At 43.6% G+C, this 20,811-nt stretch overlaps 1 protein-coding gene across 2 annotated transcripts; it reads right to left on the bottom strand.

Annotated features, from left to right (window-relative positions):
* Positions 1 to 4,767: 4,767 nt before the first annotated feature.
* Positions 4,768 to 13,529, bottom strand: nup85 (nucleoporin 85). Of its 2 annotated transcripts, XM_028968594.1 has the most exons (19): positions 13,117 to 13,528; positions 12,547 to 12,637; positions 12,305 to 12,467; positions 12,153 to 12,223; positions 12,004 to 12,047; positions 11,840 to 11,909; positions 11,641 to 11,762; positions 11,434 to 11,568; positions 10,800 to 10,922; positions 10,574 to 10,705; positions 10,361 to 10,467; positions 9,230 to 9,313; positions 8,622 to 8,687; positions 8,324 to 8,475; positions 7,232 to 7,349; positions 7,025 to 7,125; positions 6,239 to 6,390; positions 6,072 to 6,167; positions 5,719 to 5,897 (listed from the first exon to the last, which is right to left on the bottom strand). In XM_028968594.1, exons 1-19 carry the CDS (start codon positions 13,147 to 13,149, stop codon positions 5,799 to 5,801), a joined length of 1,959 nt encoding a protein of 652 aa, XP_028824427.1. In that variant the 5' UTR covers positions 13,150 to 13,528; the 3' UTR covers positions 5,719 to 5,798. The 2 variants fall into 2 exon arrangements, with proteins under 2 accessions (XP_028824426.1, XP_028824427.1); XM_028968593.1 differs by having other exon boundaries at positions 4,768 to 6,167; positions 13,117 to 13,529.
* Between the last annotated feature and the right edge of the window lie 7,282 nt (positions 13,530 to 20,811).

The raw sequence follows: 20,811 nt of genomic DNA, 5'->3' as shown, positions 1-20,811 counted from the left end.
GGGCAGTTGAACTAGTTTTCCTTGTGACCTAGTGACCTCACAGCTCCAGTCTGAGACCTGGTTACAGCTTTATGTGTGGATTTGTGACTAGATTGAACATAGTTGTGAGTTTGTGAGTGAATTGGGTGAATGTGTGTCCTACAGCAGAGGTGGAAAAAGTACTTTCATTCAGTGGCACTTTTTTGCTATGGGGGGGTTGCCTGGGGGGTATCACAGGCATAGTCAATTTCTTTTTGCGTGCATGCACCTATACTGCTCTGACATCTTAATTGCATGGCCACCAATTGGTTTTCTATTTGTGGGGAATAAGGGTGCCTGTTGGGGGTATAGGTCATTGAGGGTTACAACTAGGAAATCTGTTTCAGAATTTTTCAGTTTTAAATCTGTATTATGGTGATGATCTCTGTGCCCACTCAAAATTCTGAACTATTAGAAGTGTTACCTATCTGGCCCAGCACTGTTTTCACTGAAAATGTCACATGGGAATTGAGGAATGGCATTCTTTTACAAAAAAAACCCTACAGTTTAAAAGCTCTGGGCCTCATGTTATGGGTAGCCTATTAAACAGACTACTTTATTTTGCAGACACTTTTATCGAAAGCGACTTACAGGAGGAAGACGAAAGCAATTCTCGTTCGATTTCTACAGATTTTGAGTTTACAAAACTAAGAGCCCTGATAAGGCCTAACTTGTCAGAAAAAGAACGTGCTCAGAAATTGTTAAGTGCTAGACGAAGAAATTTTTTTATTTTTTTTTATTTTGTGCAGTGTGTAAGTGTGTAAGTGTTAGATTCATCTGAAATAGTTTTTGAATAAGTGGGTATTCAACTACTTATTAAAGGTGGTAGTAGTCTCGGATAGTCGAATGGAGCAGGGCAAGTTGTTCCACCAGCCAGGGACAACAAAGGAGAATAGAGTTGATTGGAGGTGACCACTGCCTGGATGAGGAGCTGCGTAGCCTGTTGTGAAAGAAAAGGCCTTATCCTGCAAATGTTGTAGAGAGTGAACCTGCAGGATCTGGAGATCGCAGCAACGTGATGGTTCAGACTCAAGTTTGTTGTCAAGCCAAACACCAAGGCTTTTTGCAGACGTCGTGGGTGTTAGCAGTAGCAAGCCAATTTGAATTGAGAGGTCAGGAAAGTTCATAATCTCATTTGCTTTTGGACGGGAGAGGGGTTCACAGCAACACCTGCTGCTCGTTGAGCACAGTAGGCCTAACTAAAGAGTGATTCGTGCTTTCGAGTCTCCACACAGCAGTAAAAGTCACTGGATTTGTTGCTTTTGACAAAAAAAAAAAGGAGGATTTGTTTCACTGAATTTTTTTTCATTTGTTTTTTTTTTTTTTTTTTATTTGTTTTCACTTCATTTTGACGCAGTGTCAATTATAAAGTCCAGTTTATCAGAGTCCCCCTGTTAGACACATACAAAGTTAAATTCACCCTAGTTAGGCTGCCGGTCCACTGTAGCACCAATATACCACTATAACCACATATTTCAGTCCGTCATAAAAAATCATTCGGATGGTTTCTGCATTATTTTTTATCCGTAGCAAATATTTTGAGGAGTGTTTTTGACAAATGAGAGCCACCAAATGACGAATATGAAAAAAAAACGACAGTTTCGGACTAGGTCAGGGTGCAAGGACCTTAAACTTTTGAGGCTTGCGCATTTTCTCAAGGAGAAATCAAACAAATGAGCACCGTTTTCTAACGTCTATGAGCACAGCTCATGGGTGGTAGTAGCCTAGTGGGTAACACACTCGCCTGTGAACCAGAAGACCCAGGTTCCTTAAGCAAATAGCACCCAATGTTATAAATTCTATCCTCAAAATTGTTAACTCGTCGCTTAGCACCGGCCACATACCAAGTTCGTTCAAGGTAGCAGTCATTAGACCCCTGATTAAAAAGACGGATCTTGACGGATCTTTCACCTTAGAAATATTGCGAAAATAAGAAATATCATTTCAATGCATGATGCAGAAAAGTTGGTCCATGCATTTATTACATCAAGGTTAGATTACTGCAATGCATTATTGTCTGGATGCTCTAGTAGGTGCATGAGTAAACTCCAGCTAGTACAGAATGCAGCAGCCAGAGTTCTAACTAGAACCAGGAAATTACCACATCACCCCAGTCTTACAATCACTGCACTGGTTACCCATCAAATTTAGGATTGACTACAAAATCCTACTTTTAACCTATAAAGCTCTAAATGGTCTCGCCCCACAGTACCTGAGTGAACTTTTGGTTCTTTACGAACCGCCACGCCCCCTTCGATCAATGGGTGCGGGGTCACTACTGGTACCAAAGGTGCAAAAGGTCACAGCTGGGAGCAGATCCTTCTCCTATAGAGCTCCGCAGTTGTGGAACAGCTTGCCTGTCAGTGTCCGGGACTCAGACACAGTCTCAGTGTTTAAATCCAATCTCAAAACCTATCTGTTTTCTCTGGCTTTTTGCTAAAGTCCTAGACCCTCATTTCACTTGATTTTGACGCAGTGTCAATTATAAAGTCCAGTTTATCACACAGTCCCCCTGTTAGACACAGACAGAGTTAAATTCACCCTAGTTAGGCTGTCCTAGTTAGGGTACCGGGCCACTGTAGCACCAATATACCACTATAACCACGTATTTCAGTATCGGTCGTACAGTGCAACCGTCTGCCGCTGCTTCTGTTTGTTTTTCTCCGAGACACGGAATCAAGCGCCCAGACTACTGGCAGATCCCAGTGATCAGACCAGCAAATAAATCCTGGTTCCTGACAACTGCTTTACAAGGACAAAACATGAAACAAACCAGAGGGTCACCACAGCCACCACCACCGTTACAACTACAGCTTCAGGGATCTTCAAATGGACCAATAACATCATTATGGACATGTAATCTAGACCATGACACTGGACTGCATCCTGGACTTCTCCAACCCTACAACCGTAGGACTTATTATTATATCATATCCAACCCTGCACTGACACCATTTGCAGGCTTACTCTACCCTGGAAGGGGGTCCCTCTCTGTATCACTCCTTCCCAAGGTTTCTTCCTCTTTTTTTTTTCTCTCTCCTAGAGTTTTTTTTGTGTGGAGTTTTTCCTTGTGTGCAGAAGGGTCAAGTGTGGGGGGGTGTCAACTGTAGGGCCTGTCAAAGCCCATTGAGACATTTACATTTACATTTATGGCATTTGGCAGACGCCCTTATCCAGAGCGACTTACAACGTGCTTTCAAGTTACCATCGATGAAGAGATCAATTCCGGTTCACTAGGACCCCAACTATGAATACATCTATTTAATTCACTCTGTTGTAGATTCTGTACACAAAGTTCGACAGCAAGAAAATTACAATTTAATCTAAATATTCTTTAAAGAGGAAGGTCTTGAGCTGTCGTTTGAAGGTGCTCAGTGACTGAGCTGTTCTGACCTCGAGGGGAAGTTCATTCCACCACCGAGGGGCCAAGACGGAGAATAGTCTAGATGAATGTTTTCCTTTTACCTTCAGAGATGGAGGGACCAGGCGAGCAGTACTGGAGGCTCGGAGTAAACGAGGTGCAGTGCGAGGTGTAATAAGGGCTGTGAGGTAGGATGGTGCTGCTCCATGTTTGGCTTTGTAGGCCAGCATCAGTATTTTGAACCTGATGCGTGCAGCTACTGGGAGCCAGTGGAGGGAACGTAGCAGAGGGGTGGTATGGGAGAATTTGGGAAGATTGAAGATCAGTCGTGCTGCTGCATTTTGTATGAGTTGAAGAGGTCGGATGGTACATAGTGGTAGACCAGCTAGAAGGGAGTTGCAGTAGTCCAGTCGTGATATTACTAAGGACTGAACCAGTAGTTGGGTGGCCTGGGTTGACAGATTAAGGGCGGATTCGTCTGATATTGTAGAGAAGGAATCTACATGAGCGGGAAAGATTGCTGATGTGAGACATACTGTATGTGATTTTGGGCTATATAAGAAATAAATTTTGGTACTACCATTGTGTCCCTGAGCAAGACACTTAACCCTAAGTTGCTCTGGGGGGGACTGTCCCTCTAACTACTGATTGTAAGTCGCTCTGGATAAGGGCGTTTGATAAATGCTGTAAATGTAATGTAAATGCAGCACACACAAATAAACTAAATTGAAATACTGCAGTTACATTTCAAAATGTGGTATTTTTATATTCAGAACATTTGAATACAGTTCAGCAATATACATCACACAACCTGACAACTGACCATCACTTAATTTACCATCACCTCATGATTGAAAATGTGACACTGATTTCATGACAGTTCAACAAACAAGTTAATAATATTAAGTCTGTACATGACATGTAACCTGACTGTTTTGGTCCATTTTAGCAGTGAAAATAGATCCGATGAATCCAAATTTGTTTTGTTTTCCTTCCATCCTGTAGCCTACCACTAGCACATTGCAGGTTTAAATATGGTTTAAATATGGTTTAAATCCTTCTTCACGGGGTCTCCGATTCCAATCATGTCTGTTCTCCGTTGTTGTCCCTGGCTGGTGGAACAACCTGCCCTCCTCCACACGACTAGCCGAGACTATCACCACTTTTAAGAAGAAGGTGAAAACCCTCTTATTCCAAAAATATTACAGACAAATCTAACACTTACACAAGCACATGCGTACACATTGAATAAACAAATACAAAATGTATAAATACATTATAATTTTTCTTAGTCTAGCACCCAACAATCCCCGAGCATGCTCTTCAATGACAAGTCTAAGCCTTATCAGGGCTCTTAGTTTGTAAACTCGATATTCTATAGAAATCGAACGAGAATTGCTGGTGTCTTCCTATTGTAAGTCGCTTTGGATAAAAGCGTCTGCTAAGTAAAGTAAAGTAAAGTAAAGTAAATAACCAACCTATTATGGCTGCCCACTGCTCCCTAAGGGTGACTGGTCAAATGCAAAGGAGACATTTTGTTGTGTGCCCAGTGTGCAGTGCTTGCTGCTCTCTCATCACCAGGACAACTGACTAGATGACCTGCAGCTTCATGTCTCGGTGATGGGTCTGAAGAGTACTAAAAAAAATATTGATTAGATTGTGCTGGTATGTCAGGTTCCCAGATCTGTTATTTGATTGTTACAGGATTGCCTAATTCAATCCAAATTAGGAAATGCCCTTACATTTCTGATTAAGTGCACTAACATCTAGGTTATTGTAATTCAGTTTTATGGTTGTTTTGAAGTTTCATTCAAACACTCAAAATATGATCACATTACTTTAGTAAATTAAATTCTGTATTGATTCTTCTTCTCAGATGAAAAAAAAAACATTGTGTAGCGTCAGGGATTAAGTTTTGTAATTTAACTCTCAGCAATGTAACCTGATCTCAGCAAATAAAATAGGAACCACTTACCCAAAATTTTGTTGATATGAAGGATGTAATTTGCATGAGTTAGCACAACTAATAGTACATTACTTTGAAAATCACAAACAGGTATAGATTGAACTCAAATTTCAAATGAATTATATTCATGGTGCATGAACATGGCTTCTGTCAAGGAGCTTCATAGCACCTCCAAATGCAGGAAATTATATATGCTTGAAGCATTCCTGCAGTCATTGCGCTCACATCAGACAAGTTAAATTGGACATACATAAGGATGGAATTAGGATTCAAATGGAAGTGGATAACTGATAGATTAACAGATTCCTTACCATTCATTCAATCAATATTTTTGACTACTTGTATAACTTTAAGGAAATGATAAGCAAGCCAAGAAAAGCAGTGACCTTTTATTGGAAAACGTGTGTTACAAGCTCCACAAACTTGTTTATCCCTCTATCCTAGCAGAATTGCTCAGTTTTCCACTGTGCCTTCTTTGACAATTGCCATTGCCAGATTTCTTGCAAGAGCCAGCCTTAGTAGCTCAAGCTTTGTCGTTTCAACATCTTCATCCTGAAATCAAAAGGAGCAAAATTGTGTCAGTGAGGTTCAGATTTATTGAATGGAACCCTTATAAGCATCTGGTACCCTTACAGTACAGGCTACAGGTGCAGTCCCCCTGGAGCAACACAAGGTTAAGTGTTCAGGAACACAATGGCAGAAAGTGGGGTTTGTGACTGAGGTTACCTGCATTAGATGGTCTTGGTTTTCCACAGCCTTCACTGAAATAAGCTCTTCCAGGCAGTTCATGAGTTCATGAGTTTGTTCAGTAGAGAAGATCACCTAGGAAAAAAAAACTTTAATAACTATATTCAGCTTTCCCCAGCTTCAGCATGCATGTTCAGAAGTCCAACCTCTTTCTGCTCAAGCAAAGGTAGTGCATCTGTGAGCAGGGTCATCCAGAAGTTCTGGGGGGCAATCTTAGCTGTCATGAGTGACAGAAGTAGTTTGGCTGCCTCTGAGAATCGGTTCTCTCCATAGAGTCGGTGGAACTCTCGGTACTTACCTAAAAAAGCATGAAGGAATAAGGCACTCCCTGCTGATTTTGTAAATTTGCCCACTTACAAATGAAATAAAAGTCTAGAATTTTAATAGTAGATTGAGAGACAGAATAACAAAATAATGCAAAATGTAAAAAAAATTCAATTTAATTAATAAAAATGCAAATTAATAAAGTACTTGAGGCCATCCGTTTGTGACCTCAAGTTGAAACAAACTTGGGTTCTGCAGCAGGACAATGATTGCAAGTCAATCATCACAAACACTTGATTGCAGATGTTGCTAATAAGGGTGGGACAACCAGTTATTAGGGTTAGAGGGCAATCATTTTGTCAGAGAGGGCCATGTAGGTTTGGATTTTTTCTTCCTTCCTTAAGAATCTTCACTGCATTTTGTGTTTACAGAGTAATAATTTCTTTGCTAGTGGTCAAAATTTATTATTTGTTCCCTGCTGATTTTGTATTTGCCCACTGTAAAAGTGATACGATATGTACATGCTATGCATATAATGCAGTCACAAGAAACCCTTGGTAATGTACCAAAGAGCCGGTTATTAGCCTTTTCTATATTTCTGTGGGCTTGTGTGACTTTTTAAGACTAATAGATGAGTAAGTACAGCCATACAACATACAAACACTAACCCAGAAATGTAAGCCTGTCGCTTAAAAGCATGGAAGGGCCCAGGTTGTCAATCAGATCAAGGTCAGAAAATGATCCTTTGGAGCAGTAATCCTGTAAGAACCTAAGACAGCAGAGCACAACAAAAGGGTGATTATCAACATAATGTAGTATAGTGTAATGACAAAAAAAGAGGGTAATAGGAATAAAAACACTGGTTAAACTCAGACCTTTCAGAGATGAGTGTGGCAAAGGCAGCGTCTTTGGCCCGAATGGTCCAAGAAAGACCAGAGCCAAGGCGGTTGTTCCGTAAGGCACGCACAGCCATGATTTTACAGATGCTGCGCACTGGAACATATGCAGGAAGTCAAGCTCAACTCAACCATTCAGAAAAGTATTTCACAGGAGCATATCAACTGGGTTGTGTTCTATAAAATTTACTTAATACCACACTAATCCTGATCCACAGTTTAGAATGTTATCTTCAATGCAGCTATATTTTACCTGAATACAAAAGAAATTATGTGCAAGAAACACACACATTGTTTGTTGGAAACACAATGTGATAAACTGAAACAGTAACAGTTCATGATTATATGAACCAAATGTGATCTTCTGTACAAATTTCATGCCAATATCTGATAAACTGAAGTTACCAAACATATCACAACTTTCTTAGTCCTCGAGGGCCACTGACCAATCCCCTGAAAAAGTATACATACTCATACTTCATATTCATTGAACTTGTAACAAAATGGGGGAAAGTTTAAGGGGTATAAATGCTTTTTCAACGCAGGAAATAAAATCCATTCTGTTTGGTACTGCTACAAAACACGAGAAAGGCCTAGTTAAGATGTGGGGGATGGTTTTATGGACATAAAATGAAATTAGAATTCATAGATAAGACTTCAATTCAGTCTGCTGTAAATCTAACACCACCTATTCTACAAGAAACATCACACCTATAGGAAATATGGTGGTGGTGGTGGCAAGAGTCTGCTATGGAGATGCCTTTATCTACTAGGACTGCCAATCTTGTTAGAGCTGAAGAGAAAATGGATGGAAAAATACTGCACAGGAATTGCAGAGTGGGTTCATGTTTCACTGTGACAATGGCCCTAATAAAAATAAAAAAAAAGTTTCAGATATGTATGATTCACTATGCAGGTGCAATCACAACAATCTAGATCATAGATGTCCTGAAAAAAGGCCACGTCACCACCAGCTTGAAATGAGTTTCAAATTAATGGTTGAAAGAGGCATGTTTGCATGTTTCTTAAAAGGTAAATGAAATCCTGGAGGGACTGCCTATGGCCACGTACCTTGCTCTGTCATCTGTCTCTGTTCACAGATCCTCAGCACCTTCAGGGCCTTACGTTCCGTGTCCAGTGGTACCCGCTCGATTTGTAGTTCCAAGTAGACACGCCCAAACTCTGGGCAGTGGTCAAAGTAATCCACCGCCAACTGCCACAGACTAGCAGAGCAGTCAGGATATAGTGAATACATGAAGAGATGTTGGATACAGAACACTTAATTCAGATTGGGCTCACAGAAGCTGTGGTATTAGCAGGCGGTTGACAAGCTAGCTCTTATATTATGAGTGAAGGAGCTGCAGCTCACCTGTGATGTGTGAAAAGGCCAGAGGCATATTCTAGCAGCAGAAACTCTCTCAGGTTGGAGCCAAAGCTGCAAGGTACAGTCCAGAAGGACAAGACTCATTAAAAGTGTAACTTTTCCTAAATTCAATTTTTTCCATTTATATTCTTTTTTTCCTCTTCCTTTTTTTATTCTTTCATTTTCCCTTGATTATGAAGTGGGTGGGCGGAAAAAATGTACTCAACATAAAAAAAAAACAGCAAATATTGGAGAGACCAAAGTATTGGAGAGACCTGGAATAAAAACTAAATAAATAAAAAGAGATGCATAATGAACTGGAACCATGAAAATAAAATCCTGTTTTGAATCAGCTGATTTGTTTGCATGACTAAGAGTTTGCTGGCACAAGCGGTTTGTGCTAGTTCGCTACTTTTCTCTGTTTATTTACTAAGTAGTCTTCACATATGTTCTTACAAAAGATATGTTCTTCATAAAAATAGTTTGGGTATTGTTCCATTGTTCTGCTCTAATCTAAGAGTCGAATATCTGAGAACATTTGTGTTTCACTTAGCCAAGCCGTGCATGCGTGCCTGCATGCACAGTGTTTTCAAAACATGCAAACAAATACTTACTGTAAGTTATGAGACTGCAGCAGTTTACAGTGATCCAAAAGATCGGTTATGTGGGCCACAAACCACCAATTATTGAGTGCTATGCTGAAAAATAAATAAATAAATGCAGAACAAGTTACAGTAATGACTCATCTTAACTTTGTTTCCTTATATATATATAAAGGAAACAATAACTAGTATATTCCTTTAAACATGTAAAGTACAAGTTGATTCCACTTCAAACTGCCTTACTATTAAAAGGCAGCCTTTCCATGTATTATTTGCCGAGTTTCTACATAGACCTTCTTGAACATAATTAAGTGACCAGATGCACCTAATGTCAAACAAGGAAATGTTGGAGAACCTTGCTGGAATTTACCCAGTCACAAAGCTTTAATAGTTGAACTTTAGAACAACTCACCTTTATAGATAACTAGCCCATTTGTCTTCCAAGTCCCTAGTTTAAACTCTCCATCTATTACTCTACAGAGTTAGATGAGAATCTCAAAGGAAATTTGTGAATCAATTATTATTACTACTACTACCACTACTACTATTTACCAAGCTTTACCACGCAGGTAAATTCATGTCTTGTTCTTTTAATATTAAGACACATTAATACAAACTTAAAAAAAAAAATTCCCCTTCCTTTGTTTGTGGTGCCCCCTGGATGGATGGCGCACTTAGCATTTGCCTATATTGCCTATTGCATGGGCCGTCCAGCAGACAACTGCTGTGCATTATTTGTGCATGCTTTCCCACTCATGGTATTTCACTTACTAGATCTATGCATTCATTCGTAAAATAGCACACTTTTCATGGGGATTCCTCCTCATCTTGAGTACTGGTTATACCTCCACGTTGAAAGTGAAGTAATTGTTGTTAGTTCAACACATGGTGCACACAACGAAATGTGTTCTTTTAACCAATCACCCTTGGGGCAATGGTGGCCTAGCGGGTAAGGAAGTAGACTCGTAATCAGAAGATTGTTGGTTTGAATTCCAAGCCACCAAGGTGCCACTGAGCAAAGCACCACCTTTCATGGCTGCGCACTGCTCACCCGTAGAGCAGCGTGTGAGGACGGTACTTTGCTCAGTGGCGCCTTGGCAGTTCGGGATTCTGCATTTTCTGTAGAGATGTGCGAACAGATACCTGCAGTCCTTTATAACCTGATGAAGGTCAAACTCAAATGCAGCCATGAGGATGCTGTCCAGGGGCTCTGGAGCACTGTGAGTATCCATGAACATATCCATGCTTGCCTAAAACAATAATTTAAAAACAAATCATTTGAAAAAAAATCTCAATCAAATCAAAAGTACTCCTTACACATCCACAGACTCTTGGTACCCTCATTACGAGCTGTACCTGTGCGTAGTAGTGCAAATCAATGGGCTTGACTGTAGGGTGTGAGTACAGGAGTCTTGTCACCAAGAAGTGATACCAAGTACTAAGCAGCTCTTTGTGTTCCAATAGAGTATCAACGTCACAGACAAGGATCTGTGAATTCACATGATTTAAGAACAGTTTATAACAGAGTTATAGATTCCACAGAGTCTAGATTCAGAGGAATGTCAGACAAGACAGTACTCACCTTGCATATGGTCAGCAGGTGCTGATTGCTGGCAAAGGAGCCATCCTGCAAACAGCGATTACACTCCTCATGCCAGCGTCTCCACTTCACATCAAACTCAGTTAAAGTCTGTGTGCTTCCAGGCTGGAAATTATAAATTAAGATGCTGTTAGAAAAAAAACTGCTTCAGAACATCATGGGTATTAAATTAATTCCTGATGCAAAAGTCATTTAAAAACAACAAAAATACACATCAGCATTTACCTGTTACATTGTCAGATGCTTAGAGACCAAATGTTTTTTGGAATACTTTATTACTGATGCACTGGTACATAGAAAGTGGAATTCTAAGATGGAATTCCCATTGTTAAGCCTTTTACAGACTTGCTTTTTTCATACTCTGATTGTAACAAAAGGCAGCACTGATACATCTTTGTTTATGACACTATAGTAACAGTTAACTATGTGATTCCCACCACTAGTAATAAATTGTGGTCTGATCTCCTAATATCACAAAAACATACTACAATTGTGCAAAAACATAAAAATATTGAACAAGTCTCTAATCCTTGCTACTAGAGGATGGCAGTACCTGCAACTGAATAAACCACAAGCTGTAAACGTGAATTGAGTACAAATAAGATTCAGAACATACATTGTAAATTGGCATCTTCATAAGCAGGCTGTCCATCAATTTAAAAATGCTCCTTGCAGCTGGCTGTTGTGACACTTGCTTATCCAAAACAGACCTGGCCTCATCCATTCTGCCTTGCAGCACAAAACTAATCACCTGGAATTGCAGAGAGGCAAGATTACAATCAGTCTGCCAGCAACTGAAAACTGGAAACAACTCTCTGCATACCACATCCCAGAATGCCTCGTGATTGGCTGGACTCTCATACTGAAGCACCTCCCTTGCTTTCTCATCAACGTCTGCTTTATGGAGCCGCACCCAATCCAACAGATGCAACAGCAAGGAGCCCGCTGTAGGACAGTGAGGAAAGGTGTTTTTAGTAAAAGCTAAAAGAAAAAAAAAAATTCTAAGAAAAAAAAAATTCTACCTTGTGCAGCATCAATGAATAATACTTCACACAAATTCCATATGAGCTCTACAGCCAGTAAAATAGACACCTGTGGTGAAACACAATTATATTGACAACTGCTTCACTGACAGCCTAAAAGAAAAAAGAAAATCAAACCAAATTGAGGGAGTGAAGGCATATACCTGGTTGCCATACTGAGCAGCTAATGAAGACTCACAAGTAGATACTACACACACAACAACAACAGAACTGATAAATAAGTTGGTGAGTTATGAGCATTTTTAGCAAATATGGATCCAGACCATTATGCTGGAGGCAATGAAAAATGTACCTGCTAACTTCTGGACCTCCTCCATGCAAGCCCTTATCACTGACCTGTAGTTTTTGCTGATGCTGACAAATCTACAGCATAAACATAAGAAAGGTGAGTCACCTTTACAGTGATTTCAAGGACATTATCTAAACGGCAGCATAGAGTCTCACTGGGTCTTTTTTGTCTTGCTGGGCAAATCAAAGGTTATCTTCTGGAGTCCAACAAAAATGTGATGGGACTCATTGAAGAGCTTACGCAGGACTGGCGAATAAATGTCTTCATCTTTTCTCACCGCGTAGACATCTTGACAAAAAGGTCCCCCAAGTGGAGCAGCTGTTAAAACACAGAAAACAATTTGCAGCAGTCCTAAGGTAATCTATAGATCAAAGATGCCACAAGCCAAAGCCCTTACCGGCTGGACTGAAACTCTCATAAACCAGGATATCTCCAGGTCCCCACACAAATCCCAAGCGACCTCTGGCCACATTTATTCCTGGGATTGGCTGATGGAATATGAAAAATCATTACACCAAGATAAACATCTACCAAGGTTCCCATTTTAAGTCAGGTTTACTTTCCATGACTTTCCCGGACCTCCCGTATGAAGAAATGTCCAATATAATGTTTGGATGCTAAGCAGAAAGGGCTATTTCAATCTCTGATCCTCTAAATATAGGTTTTATTTTATCGCCTATGTCGACAAAGATTTTGCGTTGCACATATTGAGAGCGGGAGAGCGACAAAAAAAGTCACTGGAACAAAGATTCCCCGAGAATTCCCTGACTTGGCACATAAATGATCAAATTCCCTAACTTTTCCTGTCTGGAAATGCCTTTACTGAAATTCCCCGATTTGTCGGGACCCTACCTGCCCTCGCTGTTTCGTCTTGTAAATGTCGTTAGGTTTGATAGCTAACCTTCATAGTCAATAAACAGTGCAGATCAATGAAAACTAAAATACATAATTGTAACACCATACTTACAGTAACTGCCGGATCAACATCCACCTCCTCCATTTAGGCAGGTTAAAAAGAATATTAGTTTCCAAACGTTGTCAAGTGTCACGTCGGAGCATGAAATCGGCGCCTTACACCAAAAAGGACCCCGGAAGTTCTTAGTAGTCTAATTTACTGCCTGATCAAAATATAGGCGCACATCCCACAACGTCAAAGTGAAGCGATTGTCACATGTGATACACAGCAGCACAGCACACGGTGCACGCAGTGAAATTTGTCCTCTGCATTTAACCCATCACCCTGAGTGAGCAGGGTGCTACTGCTCTAAATGAACAAATCACTCAGCTGAATGGATTCTGGTGAGGCAAGGAAGTGATGTTGTTAGTGAAGGCCTGCCCTGATGAGCGGTCTAACAGTTGGAAATGGTTTTTGCAAAAAGGAACTGCAAAAGAAATTGAAAAACAAAATGCAATGCGAAATACAATCCAGTGATTTGTTATTCTATTTATAATGAAACAATTTGAAAATAATAAAGAATTGCATCTATTTTGAACATTGAATTTCCATTTGTAAAATGAATTTCCATTTGAATAAATGTGCAGAAAACCCAAGGCAAAACAGAATGCAATTGTTGTTGTTTTTTTATTCAAAATACTTTGAAATGAAGGATTGCATCAGCACTTTGAATTGCCAGTTGCAAAATGTAATATCATAGATTCGACCTCTAGATTTGGCAGAATTGCCTCAAACTCCTTCAAAATACCTCCTTCATAAAATAACAAGACACAACGATGGAAGATCTACTGGAAGCGCTACATCAGAGATTTGACACCCAAGATGAGAAGATGGCGGACATGAACACAAAGTTGACACAAAACACGGTAATGATTAGCAACCTTACCAGAGCTCTGGAATTTAATGGGGCTGAAGTGAAATATTGTAAGGTGGTTTCAGAGGTGTCCATTCTACGCAAGGAAGTTTCTAAACTCCAAGATGATGCAAGGGAACTGGATCGATATAAACGTTGATGGAACCTGAGGATCAGAGGGATGAAGGAGACGATGGGGGAAAATGTTCGGCAGGACGTGATTCAACTCCCGGGGAAGGTGGCTCCAGAATGGGCTGAGAGAATGGATGTCTATGTTGATACGGTTCATTGGCTGGGCAGGAAGGATGAAAAACCGAACCCGCCAGGTTATTGTACAGTTTACCAAACGGCAGTACAGAGATGGCATATGGAAGATGACTAAAACATCTCCGGTTTGCGAGTCAACTGGTGTCTGCTTCATGGGGGATCTCACGAAGTAGGACCGGCTGGAGAGAGAGAAACTGTGGCCCCAGATCAAGCAAGGAAGGCAGCAGACCGGGCGTATTACCGCGGCCCATTTGGATACATAAATGGCTGTCGCATTTATGATAAGAACTAAAGATAGAAAGGTATTCTATTAAAGATATTGCTAAATGAGGACATTAAGGGTGTAATTTGTTGTTTAGAAACTGGAGGAATGTGCACTCTATTCATTTCTACTTAGAAAGAAGACAGCTAAGTAAGTTTTGCTTTATTATTTTAACAACAGCTGTTGTTTTTGTGTTTGGTCTATTTTCTTAACTGTTACTGTTTGAACAGCATAGCTAATGCTTAAAACAAGTTAGTCATTTATTTCTTTGAATGCAAGAGGACTGTAAAGGGCAGTCAGCACACTGAACTCTACTGCAAGAAACTCACTTGTGTGACACAGACGCCACCTTCTGGTCAAACCAGTGGGGCGAGAAGATCTGGTTTAGCCATGGTTCTAATCGCTCTGGTGGTGTTGCCGTCTGTTTTAATAGATGTCCTGGAAATGTTGTTGCCTCCAAAGCTGATGAGTTTGGTCACTGGATAGTAGTTGTCTTAAATGTTGAAGGATATTTCATCATATTGTGCAATGTTTAATGGGTACGTGAATCCGAATGAGAATAAGTTGTTATTGTCAAAATTGACAGATGTTATTTCTGAACTTAAGGACATTTACAACTCAAACTTTATTGTGGTAGGTGGTGATTATAACCTGACACCAGATAACTGTTTGGACAGATGTCCTTCTAGATGTCACAGGGAAAGTTTGAATCCAACTTTATTTGAATTTATTCAATAAAAGCAGATGTATGGATACTATTCAGTTCACATAGATCAAGCCAAATGGTCTCATAAAATCAAGGCTAGATTTATGGTTAACCACACCAGATGTAATCAGATATGTTTCACATGTCTCCATCTCTTCTGCTCCTTTGACAGATCACTGTGTAATTTCGCTAAAATTAAACCCAGTTAATGGAAACAAATTTTAAAAAGATTATTGGTAGTTTAATGCAGATTTATTAAACCCAGTTATGTCAAAATAATCAAAGAAATGATACATAAAATAAAAAATGACCAAATGTCACAGCCAATACACCTCCAGCCCACCAGAGAGCACCAGACCAGACAGAGAGACGGCGACCTGGAAGCGGAAATGAGAGCGGGCAGCGTAGAGTATAAAAGTCAGGTAACTCTGAGGAGACGCTGCCCGCTCTTTGAGTTGAATCTATTCCCCAGAGACGCTAGCCCAGCTGACTAGAATCCACGACCACGACCCTTGCCTGTCCCTGACCACGAGCCTTGCCTGCCCACTTTATTACGAAGATCTACGGACGGATTCCACCTCGACACCATGACCTTCGCCTGCCACTGACACTGAGTTTGCCTGACCCTTGTAAGAAGACGATCTCCCCGCTACCCCCCACGAAGCCCTAGTTCCCTCCACGCCGCGCTGCGGCGCGTCCACGATTCCACTCCCGTTACCTCCGGCCTCCCTCTCCCCGACCAAACGCTTCCGGTCCTCCTCCCCAGCGCGTCCTATGTCTGCTCCCCGTGCGACGACTTGTCCCCTTGCTCCCAGCATGCCTGCAAATGCGTCCCCGAACTCCAGCAGTGACAGTAAGAGCGGGCCATCTCCTGACGCAGCAGGCATGTCCACCATGCAAGAGACGCTCGGTCAGCTGACCGCGTTCCTACAGCTGCAGCACATCGCAATCCAGGATCACCAAGACATGCAGCTCCAGCAACAGCGCGCACTTCTCCAGGTCAGCTCCGCTCTCGCGCTCTCCTGTCGGTACATGTCCACGCGCTGCAGTCCCAGCCCAGCTGTCCCGGTCCTGCAGTCCCCACTCCAGAGTCACGTATGTCCACCCTGGCGGGATTGGCCCCCCCGCCACTTTATGACGGTGATTCCAAGAGTTGTCGCGGATTTATCACGCAGTGCCGGCTGCTTCTCCGCCTCCAAGCCGCCCACCTCCCTGACGAAGAAACGGCGGTCGCGTATATTATTACGCGGCTGACCGGACGCGCGCTGGACTGGGTCACGCCGCTGGTAGAGCGACGCGACCCGATCTGTCTGTCTGTCCCCGCCTTCCTGGACCGCCTCCAGACCGTGTTTCAGGGAGAGACCGGGCGGCGCGCGTCGTCTTTGCGGCTCCTGTCACTACGTCAGGGAAATCGGAGCGTAAGCGATTACGCGATTGAATTCCGAACCCTGGCGAGCGACAGTGGGTGGACTGACGCCGCGCTCCCCGCCGCGTTCTACCACGGCCTCCGGGAGGCGGTGAAAGACGACATGGTAAATCGCGATTGGGGAACCACGCTGGACAGTATAATCACGCTGGCCACGTCCATAGACAGACGTCACGCTGAGCGCGACCAAGAACGGCGTAGCCACGCCCCTTTCCACTGTGCCCCCGCCGCGCGCCTGCATGACGCCCCTAGGGCTCCGCCCCCCCGTCGATCCTACGAACCCATGCAAATGAGCCGAGCCCGACCCCCACTCACTCCCCAGGAACGAAAGCGCCGAGAAGAGCAGTGACGCTGCTATTACTGCGGAGAACCTAACCACCTCAGCGCCGTCTGTCCCAACCGCCGAATAAAACCACACCCATCTGGAAAAAACCCACGCTTCCCTGAGGTCTGGAGTCCCCTGGCGAGGACCAAGGCCATTCCCAGAGCCACCACCCGCTGCTCACTTCCCATCATCGTCTGCTGGAATAAACCCAGACCCGGCCACCATCAGGGGCGAGCGCTGGTGGACTCCGGGGCGGCCATGAACTTGATCGACGTCGATCTGGCCACCCGACTCCAGCTCCCTGTCTCCCGGTGTGATCCCCCCCGTGCGGTTATGGGACTGGATGGCATCCCGTTGGGCTCAGGCAGAATCCTTTTCCAAACCAAACCCCTACTAATCTGCCTTGAGCCCAATCATGTGGAAACCGTGACATTCTACTTAACCACGACCCCCCATGACCCAATTGTGTTAGGATACCCATGGCTGACCACCCACGAGCCCCACATTGACTGGACCACAGGCACCATCAAACAGTGGGGACGCCAATGCATCCACCACCAACCCCGACAGGCCACGCCCCCGAACCGCTCTGGACCCACACATGTAGCAACGGTGAGACTCGGCCACGCCCCTCAACCCATGCCATGCTCCCTGCCTAGGACCAAGACCCCGGTCCAAGACTGCAAACCACGCCCGTTAGCTGAAACCACTCCCCTTAGAGACGATGTGACCCAACAGCTGCGCGAACCGCCGACGTCGTCCTCCAAGAAGTGGTACGGCAGTTTGGACCCCCAGTAGACCTCCTCTCTGACCGCGGCCCCCAGTTCATCGCCAGATTCTGGCGTCACTTCTGGGGACAACTGGGGGTATCGGTCAGTCTGTCATCAGGGTACCATCCCCAGTCCAATGGCCAGACCGAGAGGGTCAACCAGGAGGTGGAGACCTACCTTCGCTGCTACTGCTCGGCCCGACCAACCTCCTGGTCCCAACACCTCCTCTTGGCGGAGCTCGCACGGAACCAGCACAGTTCCTCGGCCACAGAGCGCTCCCCCTTTGAGGTGGTCACTGGCCTCAGACCCACATGGTTCCCCACGCCCATGGTCGAGGGACCGGTGCTGGCGGTCAACAACTGACTCCGCCAGCTCCACACGGTCTGGTCCCAAGTTCACCGGGTCCTCAACCGCACCGCGGAGCGCATGAAACGACAGGCGGATCGCCGCCGTCGACCGGCCATCATGTACCATCCCGGAGACAGAGTTTGGGTCTCCACCCGAGGCCTGCCTATGCCGTCCAGTCCGCGAAAACTAGGACCCCGCTTCATTGGACCCTTCAGAGTGACTCGACGCATCAACCCGGTTGCATATCAGGTGGCCATTCCACGCACTCTGCGTGTCAGCCCAGTCTTCCATGTCTCCCACCTCCGTAAGGCTCACTCATCCCCTCTGCAACCCCCCCCATCTCTGCCACCATCTCCGCGGCGCATCGACGGCTCTCTGACCTACACGGTCCGTCGCCTCCTGGACGTCCGGAGGCGGGGCCGCGGCCTAGAATATTTGGTGGACTGGGAAGGCTATGGACCAGCGGATCGGTCCTGGGTTCCCCGGCGGGATATCCTGGATCCAGCCCTTCTCCTGGATTTCCATGACCGCCACCCTGATTTGCCGGGCCCTTCAGGAGCCGGGCCTAGGAGGGGGGGCTCTGTCACAGCCAATACACCTCCAGCCCACCAGAGAGCACCAGACCAGACAGAGAGACGGCGACCTGGAAGCGGAAATGAGAGCGGGCAGCGTAGAGTATAAAAGTCAGGTAACTCTGAGGAGACGCTGCCCGCTCTTTGAGTTGAATCTATTCCCCAGAGACGCTAGCCTTTTTTTCCCACGCCCAGCTGACTAGAATCCACGACCACGACCCTTGCCTGTCCCTGACCACGAGCCTTGCCTGCCCACTTTATTACGAAGATCTACGGACGGATTCCACCTCGACACCATGACCTTCGCCTGCCACTGACACTGAGTTTGCCTGACCCTTGTAAGAAGACGATCTCCCCGCTACCCCCCACGAAGCCCTAGTTCCCTCCACGCCGCGCTGCAGCGCGTCCACGATTCCACTCCCGTTACCTCCGGCCTCCCTCTCCCCGACCAAACGCTTCCGGTCCTCCTCCCCAGCGCGTCCTATGTCTGCTCCCCGTGCGACGACTTGTCCCCTTGCTCCCAGCATGCCTGCAAATGCGTCCCCGAACTCCAGCAGTGACACCAAACTATAGGAAGCTTTTCCAAAAGATGGGAATACTTAAAATTTAAGGTCTGTGAATTTTCAGTGACATTTAGCAAACAGAAATGCAGACAACAAAGAGAATTTGAGGCTCGTTTGGTGCAGAATATAAATAATATATGTAGAAAGTCTGAAATGTCTGAAGCTGATAGATGTGAATTTATAACACTTCAGAATCAATTAGATGTTATTTATCAAAAAAGAGGGCACACGGTGCATACATTAGATCTCGAGCTAAATGGATAAAAGAAGGTGAAAAAATACATCGTATTTCAGTCATTTAGAAAAAAGAAGGTAAGAGAGAAAAAACATAAATTCCTTAATTATAGATGATTAGAAAGTTACTGATCAGAAAATTATTGCAGAAGAAAGTTACAGATTTTACTCAACCTTGTATTCATCTGCATACAACCCTGTAAAGTCACATTTATTTGTACAAGAAAAAACAAAAAAATATATTCCAAAAATAGATGCAGCTTTTACAGAACATTGTGAAGCTGATTTCAGACTAGAAGAATTGAACAGGGCAATTAAAAAACTTGCTATTGGCAAAGCACCCGGCCAAGATGGTTTTAACCATAATATTTTACACATTTTTTTGGGAAGATCTGAAAACTTTTTTCTTTGAAACAATTAATGATATGTCATTGGTCAACTCTTTAACATCTACAATGAAACAAGGACTTATTACACTCATCCCAAAACCAGCAAAAGATAAAAAAAAAATACACTGAGAATCTACGTCCAATTACATTATTATATACTGATTATAAAATATTCACACATGTGATCGGTGACAGGTTGAAGGATGATTTATCCCAGATTATAAGTGATACACATGTAAGAATGGACATCGCAGGAGCCTGTTTTTGCATTGCATAACAGATGTCTGCAGGGGGAAGTGTAACATTCCTGTGTCGATGGTTGAGGGTGAAGATTCGACACCCCGGTTTTTACATGCCTTTGTCCGACATCAACGTGCGAAGTATCAGCCGTCAGGACCGCCCACCCTCTTTGTCTTCACCAAATGGGAGGCACCGGGGGCGTGACATCAGAAACAACAGGTTCTGATTGGTCAGTGACAACTTCCTGTAGGCCAGTGACAACTTCCTGTAGGCCAGTGACAACTTCCTGTAGGCCAGGGGTATAAAAGTCTGCGCACCTGTGGAAAAGGGACCTCTGAGCTATCTTGCTCAGGGGGGTTTCCCTCTCTTTCCCTTCTCTTTCTCTTCTCCCTCTTTACTCTTTCTTCTCATGTTTACTTTCTCTGTAACCTTGGTACCTTTTTACATTCAATATTCACATGTAACTACAATAATTATTTACCGGTGTTAATAAATTAGAAACTGTTCATTTTTAACCTCTGTTGTGTCATGCCTCTTTCTGCCAGGTAACATCAAATTGGAGTGGTTGAATACAGTGCTTTGTGTGGAGGGAGAAAGAGTTTTTTCTACACACTCTATTCTCTTCTCCACACCACATGGTCTTCATGTGTGCGTTTTTTACAAATGGTGACCCCGACGTGATACCTTTGCTCGGATGTGGATCTGTGACCGTAAGTCTCTTTTATCTGAATTTTACTGCATAGGGAGGAATA

This window comes from Denticeps clupeoides, unplaced genomic scaffold (genome assembly GCF_900700375.1).
Source record: "Denticeps clupeoides unplaced genomic scaffold, fDenClu1.1, whole genome shotgun sequence".
NCBI classification, from domain to species: Eukaryota; Metazoa; Chordata; class Actinopteri; order Clupeiformes; family Denticipitidae; genus Denticeps; species Denticeps clupeoides.
The sequence above is the reverse complement of the archived record's forward strand: the minus strand, read 5'-3'. Positions and strand labels throughout refer to the sequence as shown.